Raw genomic sequence first — 15,131 nt, 5'->3', positions numbered from 1 at the left:
AACTTGAATCTACACTACCTGAGGATGATTCCACATGAGTTTCATCTTTCTTGGCCAAGTAGTTCTTGAGCAGAAGATTTAAAAAGATTTTTCCTCTATATTTCTATGTAAAACTTTGATCGGCCATTGTGGCCACACCCTACCCCCGGGGATCATGATTTCAACAAACTTGAATTTACACTACCTTAGGATGCTTCCCTATAAGTTTCATCTTTCATGGCACAGTGGTTCTTGAGAAGAAGATTTTTAAATCATACCATCAAATTTTCACTATTTCTCAATGATCTCCCCTTGAATAAGGGCGTGGCCCTTCATTTGAACAAACTTGAATTCCCTTCACCTAAGGATACTTTGTGCCAAGTTTGGTTGAAATTGGCCCAGTGGTTCTTGAGAAGAAGTCGAAAATGTGAAATGTTAACGACGACAACAACGACGACGACAGACAACGGACAAATTTTAATTAGAAAAGCTCACAGGTGAGCTAAAAAATGATACCCCCGCCTCCTCTATGATAATAATGACAAAGACCTTGTTTAGCTTTTGGAGTCCCGAAATAAGGTTCAGATCAAATAGTAAAATAGAAGGTACACATGGCATTATGTAATACAGAATATGAAAATATCATTAAATTTTATTCAGTGGTATGATAGGAGTTTCGGATATGGAATAAGTACCCCAAAGTGTAACAGACGAAAGGACAGACAAACGGACAGACATACCGATTGCTATATACCCTCCTGCTTTTCAAGCGGGGAGTATAACACTTATCTTACATAAAGATAAGACTGTGCAATATTTCTTAAAAATGTATACAGCATTTTAATGTTTCTTGCCGATATGTTTTGGGCAGAAATACTTCAAATTTTTTAAAGCCCTATCCCGATAAGCTGTTACACTCATACATCACGCATTCCAAAAATTACACTCTTCCACCTCACATCCTATCCATATTTTATTCTCTCCCACTTTCTCCCCCACAGATTCTGCATTTGTCCGCCTAAAGTTCTGCTGATAGAACAGACTCAATGGTCTGGACGGCACACTGTCGCATGCAGTGATGCTCCATGTTTTTATTTTCTTGCTGGGGACTTCTTTGATTCTTTCGCTTGATTCTATTATAAGTAAAAAAAAAATAGAAACTATATCCTTTATATAATACGTCTGGTCTTTCATTTAAAGAGATAGGTAAGCTAACATATTCTTTAGAGATTTTAAATGTAATGACTTACCTGTCGGGTATGATATGATCTCTAGATTTCTTGTATTTCTCGATCTTATCCCATGGATATTCTTTTGGTGCTTTTTTTTTGGTGGCATCTTTGACCGCGGATGGGGATTGTAGGGAGCTATTTCTATTTATAAAGGGATCTTACATCTGCGATTCCTATTTTTAGTGACGTCTGGTTTTTTAGATTACTGACATCTCGGTAGCCTAGTGGTAGAGCGTTCGCTTCGTGATCGGGAGGCCCGGGTTCGATTCTCGATCGCGGCGCCGCGTCATACCTAAGACGTAAACATAGATAGTGACTGTTCCTTCGCCAAGCGCTCGGCACTAGAAGTGAAAGTCACGGGTCTTTCGGATATGACCGTAAAAACATAGGTCTCATGTGACGGTAGGCGTTGGCAGGATAAAGAACCCTCACTGCTCAATGGCCCTGAGTGCCGAGTATAGGTCTAAATTTGAAGCCCTTCACCGGCATCGGTGACGTCTCCATATGAGCGAAAAATTCTCGAGAGGGACGTTAAACAATATACAATCAATCAATCAATCTCGGGATAATTAACGATTATTTTCTTTCGGACAATGTTAATAAAACTATCATACAACTATGGTATATACGACGCACGGAATATATTATATATACTAGATCAAAGAATATATTTTTTTCCTATATGTTTCTTCGCTCAGTAGGATATCCCTTCGACGTACGTCCTCACTTTCTTACTTATTTTTTTTTTGTCTTTTGTGTGCTTTCTCTTTGATGTTTGTCATCCCGATCATCGTACGTAATATTTGAACTTATTTATGAATAAAATCCGTGTATAAAAGCGTTCTTATCTTTTTATAAATACGTATACTTTAATCTGTACTACCAACAAAAATGCCTTTTCCAGACGGAGTTCGTTCATTAAAATTCCTATGTGAATGGTGAATGGAACATTGAACTTCAAATGTTACGTAGAGAACATGAAATCTTTAGGGATATCTATTATTATTATAATTATCTATTATTATCTATTATTAATGCAAACAGCCTTGCCCATGCTGGTATAAAAGCGTCGAGGGTTAAAATAATATTGAAAAGTTTCCCGACAATGAGTGATGCCATTACAGTAATTGTTTTTCTTTCATTTCTTTTCTTTTTCTTTGTATTATGAAAAAAAAGCTTATATATTTTGTCGTATCAGTGTTTTCTGTACAGTAGTTATTCTATTGGCTTGTTTACGTTTAACTCGAATAATTTCAGGTCATTTCTATGTCTGGTCGTCTGACATCCGATCCATAGAGCGTAGTGTAAATGACCTATAGTCTACGTCAGACCCTGGAGTGGTCAGTAAAGTGTAACAAACATGATCTCTAGCATATAACCTGAGGGCCCATGAACATGATCTCAAATGTTACGCCTTTTACTACTGTCTTGAAAGTAAATTGACAGTGTATTTCAATATTTATGCAGCAATTCATGCAATAAGACTAGAAGAAAAAGGAAACAATTATTATTTAATTTACCAGTTTCTTCAACAACAGCATCTCCGTAGGAGCAGTACTTTGTGTTGGCAACTGACTCATTGTTTACACCCCCATAAAACGGCATCTTTTGTAGATAGATCGTATGAGGCAAGAATTTGTTTAAACAATGAGGGTGGGAACCTAAAAGAAAAATATTAACATCCCGGCTCATTTGATCAGATACATCTTCTTGCAATTGAAACAGAAGTGCAGGGAGGGTGTTAGGATACTAATCAAATTCACATGTTCAAAGTTTTTCACAAACATTGCAACATGTATGCATTGGAATAACTTTTGAATTTTACTTCCCTATGCAAAACACAGAATGTCACGTCTACACTTCGAATCCTTCGCCTATTGTACTAGTTCCTCTTCGACCCGTTTCAATTGTTCCTTATAACATTTATAAATTATGAGTTCGTGTGAAGAAACACCACACTTCCAGCCCTACCAATCTGTTGAACCAAAGAGTCCATCTCCCTTGGAAGTCTATAATGAATGTAGTTATGAACCCCATAGAAATTAATGCCCATCCCTGCAGAATTAGAATGAATTAAAACCCTTATTTTGTCTTCTTTAGTCCTCGAATTTCTTTTCTTTTTTGCTGTCTACAGTTTATCTATGGAACATCTCATATAGTTCACTTCTTAATAGTGTTTAATATCGATCATGGGATAAGGGTGGTCAGGAAAATAACACTTCCAATAAGTCTGAAAAATCTCTAGTAGTGACCTGTATAAGATTTACTTGAAAGAACAGCCATTATTTATTCTCAAGAACGACTGGGTGGGCTAGAGAAGATGAAAAGAATGTGAAATTTATGGGATATTGTAGATTTATAAGTATAGGTCGAAGCCTCTAGGGACAATAAAGGTTTTCAGTGATTTTTCTACACCCAACTTTGGGTCCGAATATCGGACCTTTCCCGCCCCGTGGGGATCCGGGTTAGAACAGTACCCCCTTGCTTGACGTAAAAGCCGACTAAATGGGGCGGTCCTTCGGATGAGACCGTATAAACCGAGGCCCCGTGTCACAGCAGGTGTGGCACGATAAAGATCCTTCCCTGCTCAATGGCCCTGAGTGCCGAGCGTAGGCCCAAATTTGCAGCCCTTCACCGGCAATGGTGACGTCTCCATTTCAGTGAAATATTCTGGAGTGGGACGTTAAACAGTATACAATCAATCAATCGGACCTTTCCCATACGAAAATTTCCGATTTTTCCCAATTTGCTCTTGTTTTTTTTCCATTAAAATATAACAAAGTATTTACGTTGTTCTTTAATTACTTGCACTTTTTCGTACAACTTATCTATAATTGAACGCAATACATTCCCGTCCTTCCGACTCTTCAGTCAATACTAATTATACATATACACCATAGAGGTGCTGTATGTTGCGTATGAAAGACTAAGACAACATGCATGGTTCAGGGAGGGCATGTGACCGAGTTATTCATTAATCTGTCTGAAATAATGTCTCATAATTCCAATTATTTTGTTAAAGAACTTCGCAAAAAGGATACAAGTGGTCTGACGAAAATATCGAAATTTTTCGGAGGTCCAAATACAAGCACAAGTATAAATGATCCAAGAACAAGTAGTGACAGGCAGTTAACAAATACAAGCGATTGGTATGTCGAGGATTCCACACACCTTGAGCTTAACTGACTTTTACTATTTGTATATTTCATACACTGCAAGTCGTTTTCCCTTCATCGTGCACGTCGTTGTGTGTAGAATCTTCGACATACCAATCGATGACTTGCAGAGTATGATATACTGGTAAATAAGACTGAACATAGCTTTTCTGTTTTGGGGATTTTCTCTTTATTTTTCTTACGTAAATCTTTGATCCACCATTGAGACCCCACCCTACCCTTAAAAAATTTAATTCTACACTACCTAAGGAAGCCATATAAATATCACCAATTATGGCTTTGGTTAAAACAACTAGGAATTGTTTCAGCAATTCCAATTCCCACGTAAATACCAGGAAAGATGGAAAAGACAAATCATGGCTACATGTGCTGAGACTCTTTAAGGAGCATTGTGAGAATAATCTGTTTTCCACCTGCACGAAGCTCAAGATTGCTTGACAACCTTTAGCCGAATGAAAGTCAGTCTAACCGCCAAATAGCTTAGTGACGATTTCACTGGAATTTCATTATGATACCGAAAGTGGTTTCATGAGGTTTGAGAACAAATTCTTGTTTGATTAAATGTGATGAATCAATTTGAATGCAAGAGTAAAAGAAATGCGAACTTGGACCAACACCGATTAAATACCAGGCAAGATTGCGATGGCTGAGAGAAAATTTTCTTTGGTTATCTCCAAGAGGGAAAATTTCTGAAAGCAACAGAAGGAACCTTTAGACTCACAGAAAGCTTCAACGCAGCTAAGCCATCAGACCTTGAATGGATTCAAAATTTCTACCCTGTCCATTACTGAATGTGTGGAGTTTATGTTGGAGAAAGAAGCATCCTATATTTTAAATATTTGCTTCAACCAACATCCCCTTGAATAACACTTTGGCCACTACAGACACAAAGTAGGACATTTAATTTTTATGTGCTCCCGATTTGTCAATATTTGATGAAATTATCCGAATATAGGGTAAATTTTGTTCATGTGCACCAACTGGGACAATTGAAAAACTTCTGAAGAAAATACGGGAAAATGCACATGATTATGACGTCACCACTAGTATTTAAAAACACATCTGAGACAAATGACTTGTATGATTTTTCTGCATGGATATTCAATGATACAGAAAGTATTGATTTTAATTTATTAAGTAAAACCTGTTTCATTGTTTTAGAAACGACAGGACAATTTTGTATGGAAACTCTGCCCTGATCTTTGTAAGATTACATTAACAATGACTTAAATTGACAAGTTAGGAAACGGATCTGTTACTTAACCGCGTTAATTTAAATCGCGTAAAATAGACATCTTTAATAAGCACGATTAATAAATGACTGAGTAACATGAATGCAAGAAATCTGAATTTAGTCGGCAATATTAATATATATTTTTTAAATTTAATATTAAAGAAATATTTACAATTGGATTGAATCTGAAGTCTAATTTGATATTGCTGCTTATGATTTTTAGTAGTATTTTTAGACGCCCGTCTTAAGACGGGACGTATTATGTTATAGACTTCATGTCCGTCTGTCCATTCCTGTCCGGCTCATTACTTGAATACTGAACATCTTCGGAATCTCATACACCTGACACCGTACTACGGACTGCGGACTTTCGAACAAAAGACCGTTTTCAGGGAACGTATAAAAATACGATTTCGGTCTTTCTTAACTTTATTGAACCTATTTTCATTATTCTGGGATTTTTTCCATGCATGTGACACAATTTAAATATAAAAGAATCAACATAATTACAAACGTAAATTGTGTTTATTGAGTAATAAAAATATATCTATATGTATCTTGATTATATGCACAAACGTGTATGTAATACTTTTTAGCAATGTGAATAAATCAAAGATTGTGTTGGAATCTTCAGAGGCGTAGGCTCTAGGGATGGGTATCGCAAAAAAAATCGTATCGATCGCGATATATCACGATTTTCCCCCAAAAATATCACGATAATATCATAATATTTTTACAAGCAAATTTTAGAATCATTATTTTTCTAATAAATATACTAGAAAAACAAAATTTCTCTTGTTTGAAATGTTTAGCTCTTCTGAGCCAAAGGCTCAAAGAGCTAATGCTATGGCTATTTGTGCGGTGTGCGTCGTGCGGTTTGCGTTAAATTTTTAGAATATGGGCCATAACTCAAGAACCCCTTGGCCAATCAGTGTCAAATTCGTCACAGGGTATCCTTGGCCCACGGGCAACCAGTTATATTAAAATGAGGGTTGGGACCCTAAAACAAGGGGAGATAATCAGGAAAACAAAACCAAAAGTACTGGTTGTAAAAAAAATCTTCTTCTCCAGAACCACCAGGCAGATTTTCACCAAACTTACATATAATGATCAGGATATGTTGAAGATAAAAAATTGTTCAAGGCATGACCCTGGGGCAAAGGGCGTGGTCTCAAGGTCACTTCAAAGTTGACCTAAATTTACAATTAATGAAAATGTCTATATTTTGCTTACCATAAGGACTAGGATCATCAAATCTTGTAAATAGATGCATCTTAGGACTTCACATCATGTTAACTCAAAAGTAGGTCACGGTGACCTACTTTCTTTAATATTGCGGGCATTTGTTTTCAAATTGATTTGAAGGCATATTTTGGACACTTTAAGGCCTATGATCATCAAACTTTGTCAGTAAGAACTTGGGTAGTTCTTGTCTCCAATCCTTGCCTTCTGCGTTTGCAGCTTTAATGGTTTGAGTAGTGTTCGGTTTTGCCTCTCTACCTCCCCATTTCCTTGTGGCCAGTATGGTGTAGTCTGAATGTGTTTAATGCTATTTGAATTCAGGTATCCCTTAAACTCCTCTGACACAAACTGTGGTCCGTTGTCGCTTCGCATGCTGTAAGGTAAACCGTGCCTCACGAACATACTCTCAAGTTGAAGAATGATCTTTCTCACTGGTTATCTTTTTCATTATGGCTATTTTCTGAAATCGGGAGAAATAGTCTACAACGACTAGTAGATATTCCTCAGAAGGAAACGGTCCCATAAGATCTATAGCCAGATCCTGCCGTGGCCCGTCGGGTAATACCGTTGTTCGAACTGGTTCGGGCCTAGTGTTGTTCGACGAAAGTTGGCATTGTTGACATGTCCTAACAAATCGCGCGGCTTCTGTATCTATGCCTGGCCACCATACCTTTTCTCTTAATCTTTGTTTCGTGCGGACAATGCCCTGGTGTCCTTCGTGGGCCAACTGTATTGTTTGTCTCCTAAGGCATTTAGGCAGTATGATGCGCGATCCACGTAATACTATTCCGTCGACGACTGAAAGTTCCGCTTCCACAGTACGAATTTTAGGATCCAGACGGCCATGCCCTGTTTTGATCCTCCTCATAATCTCGACGAGCTCTCGGTCCTCCGATGTTTTCTGACGAACTTCTTGAATAGTGAGTGCTTTCGGTACAGCATTATCTGTAATGAAGTGTGCATACACGTCTGCAATGTGGCGTATTCGGCAAGCCTGATTCTGACTCAATCTGGATAGAGCATCAGCAGCATTCTTTGATCCAGGTATATAGACAATTTTTATATTTATACGGTTGAAGTCGCAATATCCATCGCTCGATTCTAGCTGGTGGTTTCGACTTCGGAGAAAAAATGTAGGTCAGTGGCTTATGATCCGTCCAGATTTCGAACTCCAGCCCGTATATATACATGTGAAACGTTTCACAAACAAACACGACACCTAAAGCCTCGCGCTCGGTCTGCGAGTATCTTTGCTCAACGTCGGTTACAGTTCGACTTGAATATGCAATGGGTTTAAACAATCCGTCCGGTTGTTTCTGTGTTAGAATGACCCCAAGTCCAACGGGACTTGCATCCACGATTATCCTTGTCTCGGTTTTTGGATTGTAGTATGCTAGTGCTTCGGCACTTACGAGCGCTCTTTTTAGCATGTCAAACGCATCCTGGTGTCTTCGTCCAACTCCAGTGCGTGTTCTTCATTGTAAGCTCTCGTAACGTGGCAGCTATCGTTGAGAAATTTGGTATAAAACGGCCGCAGTAGTTTGCTAGCCCCAGAAAGCCCCTTATTTCGGAACTGTTGCTCGGCGTCCTGGTCTCCGATACTGCTTTGATCTTTTCCTGGTCAGGTTTTACCCCCTCTGATGAAATCACATGTCCGAGGAATACAATTTTTGACAGACCAAATTCGCATTTTTCTCTGTTAAGGGTAAGCCCTTTCTCAGCTAGTCTGTCGAGCACCATGGTAAGTTTCTTGTTATGATCCGCCTGATCCGTCCCGTAGACTATAATGTCATCAGACAAATTCCTTACTACTTCGATACCTTGAATGAACTTGTCCAATTACTCTTTGGTAGATCTCAGATGCTGAGGAAATTCCGAACATGACGCGCTTATAGCGATAAAAGGCCCTCATGTGTCACAAATGTGGTTATCTCTCTTGATTCCTCGTTTAGCTCTATTTGGTGGTATCCCCAACGTAAATCGAGTTTTGAGAACACTGTGCTGCCGTTCATATCCTCTAGCATTTCATCCACGGTCGGGATCGGGTATCGCTCGCGTTGAACAGCAGTGTTGACCCGTCTCATATCGACACAGATTCGAATTTCCTCGTTTTTCTTAGGCACAACGACAAGTGGCGACACCCAGGCCGTGGGGCTGTTTACCTTTTCAATTATGTTGATCTTCTCCAGCTCCTCTAGCTTTTTGTTCACGCTTTTCCTTACATTAAACGGTAAGCGTCGTAACGGTTGTACTACAGCGGTCACGGTCTTGTCGATATGAATTTTTAGTTGAAAATTTCTGAGTTTCCCTACTCCATCGAAAACAGAATTTCTTGAGGCAACAATCCTATCAAGTCCACTCCTAACGGAGCATAGGTCCGGCTCATTGGTTCCTATGTGAAGAACTCCTAGCTCTACCGCTGTGTCTTTTCCTAGGAAGGAAATATAATCGCCCTCAACGACAGCAAACTCTGCACATGTTTCACGCAGTCCATGCTTGGTGACTGCCCGAAATGTTCCTAGTATTTGTAATGGTTCCTTTGATCCGTTTTGTGCTTCTCGATAGAGACATTGTTTCATCGTTAGCTCTAACTGCGCTCCATACATTGTGGTTAATGATATTGCAGCTTGCGCCAGAGTCAATTAGCATCTGTATCTTAGCTCCGCACACGCTAACGTCTATCATGCCATTTGTGTCGATTTTGTAGACAGCAAATGCGAAATCGTCATTTGAGGACTCGCTCTGCACTAAATGAACATGCTTTGTACTGCGGTCCTTGTTATGTCCATTATACCGGAAATCCGGAGTTCGTATCATACTGGGTTCATCATTTAGATATAACACATGTTTTCCGTTTTGTGTATTGGCCAGTAGCCATAATTGTTTGCACGTTTGTAGACTGATGAATAAACCATAGTCAGTTAATGTTATGTGTGTTTCACGAACCCTATGAACAGAGTGATAAACATAACAATTGGCGACGAGATTTACAACACCACAACCGCAAATACTGGTACTATGGCTGTCTACGGAAAAATAGAGAACTACGAGTTCGACATGAACTGGGACGAGTACATTGAAAGGTTAGAACATTTTTTAACGGCCAATGGAATTGACGATAATGACAAAAAGAAGTCCATATTATTGACAGTATGTGGTCAGAGGATGTACGGACTTATTCGTAATTTAACGTCCCCGGAAAAGCCATCTGATAAATCCTATGCAGAATTGAAAACGTTGATAGCGCAACACTTGAAACCAAAACCACTAGCGATTGCGGAGCGATTTCGATTTTACCAGAGAAATCAGGGAAAACAGGAAACTGTTAGTCAGTATATTGCTGAACTTAGAAAGCTTAGTGAACATTGTGATTTTGGTGAGTTTTTGAATCAAGCATTACGTGATCGTTTAGTGTGTGGTCTTTCATCAGTGGCAACCCAGCGGAAATTATTGGCTGAGGACAAATTAGAGTTAAAAAGGGCCGTGGACATATCAATTTCTATGGAACTTGCTGAGAACGAAGCCCGCAAACTAAAGGCTGATGCTCAGGATGCTCACGGACATGAAACTGTACACAAGGTCAGTGTCGTAAAGAGTAAACCTTGCTACAGGTGCGGGAAGACTAACCACACACCCGATAAGTGCTTTTACAAGAACAGTAAATGCCACCCATGTCAGGAAATGGGACATATACATAAAATGTGCTCGAAAAAGAAATCTGTGCAACATAAGAAACAAAAGAAGAAGTCCAAGTTAAATTTTGTGACCGAAAACCAGAACTGTTCAGATGACGACAATGAAAATGAACATTGGCCTATTTTCTCACTGTCAGGGGAAAACAGAGGAGTCAAAGCAATGAAGATTTCTGTAACACTGGAAGATATACCTATTGAAATGGACTTGGACACTGGTGCCTCTATTTCAGTGATATCAGAACAGTTGTACCACACTCTGCTGCTGAGAAGAATTATTCGCAAATCGAAAAGGAAGCCCTTGCGATAATCTTTGGAGTGACCAAATTTCATTCATATTTGTATGGACGGAAGTTCACCCTTATCACCGACCATAAACCATTAACTACCATATTTGGACCAAAGAAAGGCATTCCTGTCTTGACTGCTTCTCGACTACAGCGTTGGGCATTGCAACTCGCTTCTTACCAGTTTGACATTAAATACAGAGCAACTGGGAAACACCAAAATGCGGATACTCTATCACGATTTCCGATGAATCTCGTGGATGATTCAAGGACGCAACTTGACAAAGAGATAGAACTTATACACAAAATACAGATCCAAAACTTACCTGTGACCGCGGATAAAGTGGCCGCTGCAACAAAGAATGATGTTGTATTGTCTCGTGTCATGGAGTTTACAAGAAGTGGTTGGCCAAGTTCACAACCTGACATAAACTTATTACCATACTTTAGAGTACGCAGTGAGTTAACCATTGAAGATGGATGTTTACTGAGAGGGATCAGAGTTATAATCCCTGAAAAGTATCGACAAGATGTACTTGAGGAGTTACATGTTTCTCATCCAGGAATGGTCAGGATGAAATCATTAGCCAGACTTCATGTATGGTGGCCTGGATTGGACTCGGACATTGAGACCAAAGTCTCACAGTGTGGATCGTGTAGGATGCAGTTACCAAGCTTACCTAAAGCTCCAGCGAATCCATGGATATGGCCAAACCCCCCCTGGAAACGAGTGCATATCGACTTTGCAGGACCGTTCATGCAGCGTATGTTTTTGATAATCGTGGATGCATATTCCAAATGGATGGATGTAGTGATGATGAATTCTACAACTTCTGAGAGTACTATTAATGCCTTGCGATATCTATTCTCCTCATATGGACTACCAATAGAGATTGTGTCAGACAATGGACCGCAGTTTGTGTCCGAGGAATTTGAAACTTTTCTGAGGGAGAATGGAGTGCGGCATATCAGATCGGCGCCGTACCACCCTGCATCGAATGGAGAGGCAGAGAGAGCGGTGCGCACATTCAAACAATCAATGAAGAATATGGCAAGCGAGACCGGAACACTAAATCAGAAACTTGCAGCATTCTTGTTATCATATCGTACCACACCCCATACCACGACAAGTCAAACACCAGGGGAGTTATTTCTTAATCGAAAATTACGAACCAGAATAGATGTTGTGAAACCACATCTGACAGACCGAATTCAGAGAAAGTCTGCGCCAAATCTTGCTAAGAAGACTCGAATATTTCACACTGGTGAAAGAGTGATGATACGTGATTACCGTGGTGGAAAAGTATCGTGGATCGACGGGATAATTACATGTAAACTTGGACCTGTCACATATCGTGTGAATGTCAGAGGTATGCAGTGGAAACGACATATCGACCATATTCGTGAATTGGATGTTCAGTGCGCGTTGAACAACTCTGAACCAGGGAAACAGAATTCGTTTACGAGTATTGTGCCTGTTAGTGTACCATTTGAGAGTCGAGTGGAACCGCTAGAGAAACCGTCTACCGTCAAGTCAACTTGTGTTCCGACTTCTCAGGATTCTGTGTTAAAGCCTAATGAACCAGAAATAATCCGCGATTTCACACCTTCCTTTGTTGCTGATGATACCAATCACACTCAACCGCGATATCCACGACGAGAACATCGAAGGCCGCAGAGACTGATTGAACAGTGTTAAATATGTAATATTGTACATGTATCTGATTTGTTTTAGAGTTTGAAAGACTGTAATTGATTATTTTTTATTAATTGATAATATTGCAATCTCGGATTTCTGTTAAGGGGGGAAAAGTGTTATGTCCATTATACCGGAAATCCGGAGTTCGTATCATACTGGGTTCATCATTTAGATATAACACATGTTTTCCGTTTTGTGTATTGGCCAGTAGCCATAATTGTTTACACGTTTGTAGACTGATGAATCAACCATAGTCAGTTAATGTTGTGTGTGTTTCACGAACCCTATGAACAGAGTGATAAACATAACAGTCCTTACCTGGTCTGGTGCGCGGGTTATCCGATTTAGTCTGTTCTGTTTATGTTTTTGGTATTTTACGGGTTTTAGCGCAACCATTTTCTTTCGATTTTTGTGTAATTAGCCTAACCGGAAACAAGTTAAGAAAAAGCACATGCTTACAAATTTAACAGACGAGAATCTACGAATTCATCTTTTCGAGCTGATAAGGCCCGTAGGGTAATTAATAATGAATGTTTTATATCTTATGAAATGATTTACAGATTAATTGTCATTTTTAAAGTTAATAAGATATCGTTGTATTGAATTTATAAGTGTAAACAATATTTTCTGTCGAATGAATTTGTGTCATGTATCGAGATTACATGTAGCTGTTATTTTGTTGTAGAATTTTACTGTTGCTTTGCAACAGTGTTGCTGCCTATTAATAAACATCTAAACAACACAACCGCCTTTTTTATGGAGACAGTACAGTAAAATTCCTGGGATTATCAACAATCGAACAATGAATAGGCAAGCGGATGATCAACAAAATCCAAACACCGAAAAGCGAATCAGAACAATGACAAGCACAGGTACGGAAATATACAGAAAATCAGTAGAAAAACAAACTTCACACCTCTATACAATAGAGAGAGACATTGAAGGGAAAGGCAAAGGCAGAAGCAGCGAGAGTTCAGATGGAATATGAGAAGAAACAATTGGAATTGAAGAAAATAAAAGCTGAATTGATAGAAAATGAAGTCAAGGTCAAGGCAGAAATTCAACGTCGACAGTCGGAAATTCAAGCTAACATGGATGTTCTAGATGCGGAAAAGAACCTGAGTGTGGCCGAAGCTGAACTTAAGGTATTTGAAGATGAATTGGAAAATTCCAGAAAGTTTGACATTTTATCAAATTATGAAGAGCAGGACCCTCAAGAAAGAACAGAACGCTATGTCGCAGAACAACGGCCATTCATCACACAGCATGCAGAACAACTACTCATTACTCAGCCTAACTCATCTCAAGGAGTACTTGATTCACAATCATCTCATCAACAAACTGACAATCAACAACAATCTCAACAACAAACAATCAATGAACATAAATCTCAACAACAAACTGTGAATCAACAAATCTCCGAACAACAGTGGGCTGAACGACAAACTGCCAAACAACAAACCTCCGAACAACAAACTGTGTTAGCGACTGAGCAACAATCCTCTGAGCAACTTGTGCGTGCTATTACAACAAGTGTTCCAGCAACTCAGACAACAATTAAACAACCTTCAGTGCAACAACCTGTCACACTACCTGTGACCCTACCATATAACACACACCATGAACCTGTGTACAGTCGCACATGAAGCATCCAACTTTTCAAACATTTGTTCAACCCAACAGCTATCAGTCATCGGTGCATTTCAAACCAGAATGCCCTGACATGCATTTTCATTCAGTGCAACCTAGTACATTTAGTGATATGCAACACGTGTACAACTTACCATTACCTCTGCAACACAGCAATTATGAACAATCGACAACAACCATTTGTGCAACAACATTCTTATGCGCATTCTGTACAACCTGGAACACAACAAATGTTTTTGTCTGAGATGACCAAATTTCTAGTGAAGAAAGACATTTTAAAATTAAGATTGTCAAAGTTCATGGACATTCCTGAAACGTTTGTTAGTTGGAAGACTACATTTCAGAGTGTTCTTAGAGAACTTGAAGTATCACCTCTCGAAGAACTAGACTTGTTACAGCAGTATTTGGGACCTGAATCCTCCAGGTATGCAGTTAGCATTCGTGCTGCAAACTCACACAATCCTAGCAGAGGAGTCGAGAAAATATGGGAAAGACTTAACGACAAATATGGAAGTCCAGAAATTGTTGAGGCCTCGTTAAAGGCAAAGCTTGCAGCCTTTCCAAAAATGAGTGTTAGAGACCCTAAAAAACTGTTTGACTTAGCCGATCTTTTGAAACTCAGTTAAAAACTCAAAGTCAGATTCACTAAGAACGTCCGACATGTTGGAGAGCTAGCTTGAAATGAATCCTTTTATTATTATTGAATTTTGACACTCTCAATGAAATTTTCGTCATCAGACATGCGACAAGTTGCTAACATCATAGATGCCTCGTACTATTGGTTATATCGTTTTCATGAAAACGATATAATTAATACTACTCGGCTTCTATGATGTAACCTATACATACTTTCTCCATTGCATCTATGTTCTGCCACAGTAAAATCAGTTTGGCTGCTTGGGGATGGGTCAGGAAACTGTAAGGGTTTCCGAAATAACGG

At 39.2% G+C, this 15,131-nt stretch overlaps 2 protein-coding genes across 2 annotated transcripts; one reads left to right on the top strand and one right to left on the bottom strand.

Annotated features, from left to right (window-relative positions):
* Positions 1–7,269: 7,269 nt before the first annotated feature.
* LOC134250078 (uncharacterized protein K02A2.6-like) lies at positions 7,270–8,603 on the bottom strand. The gene is made up of 2 exons (XM_062732430.1): positions 8,301–8,603; positions 7,270–7,896 (listed from the first exon to the last, which is right to left on the bottom strand). The coding sequence occupies exons 1-2, from the start codon at positions 8,601–8,603 to the stop codon at positions 7,270–7,272; spliced, it is 930 nt and encodes a 309-aa protein (XP_062588414.1).
* A 2,486-nt stretch (positions 8,604–11,089) lies between these two features.
* Positions 11,090–12,541, top strand: LOC134250077 (uncharacterized protein K02A2.6-like). Its single transcript, XM_062732429.1, has one exon. The coding sequence runs from the start codon at positions 11,090–11,092 to the stop codon at positions 12,539–12,541; it is 1,452 nt and encodes a 483-aa protein (XP_062588413.1).
* The last annotated feature ends 2,590 nt before the right edge of the window (positions 12,542–15,131 follow it).

This window comes from Saccostrea cucullata, unplaced genomic scaffold (genome assembly GCF_032062105.1).
Source record: "Saccostrea cucullata isolate Sc308-1 unplaced genomic scaffold, CSIRO_AGI_Scuc_v1 ctg2991, whole genome shotgun sequence".
NCBI classification, from domain to species: domain Eukaryota; kingdom Metazoa; phylum Mollusca; class Bivalvia; order Ostreida; family Ostreidae; genus Saccostrea; species Saccostrea cuccullata.
Note: the sequence above shows the minus strand (reverse complement) of the source record. Positions and strands in the feature narration are given on the sequence as shown.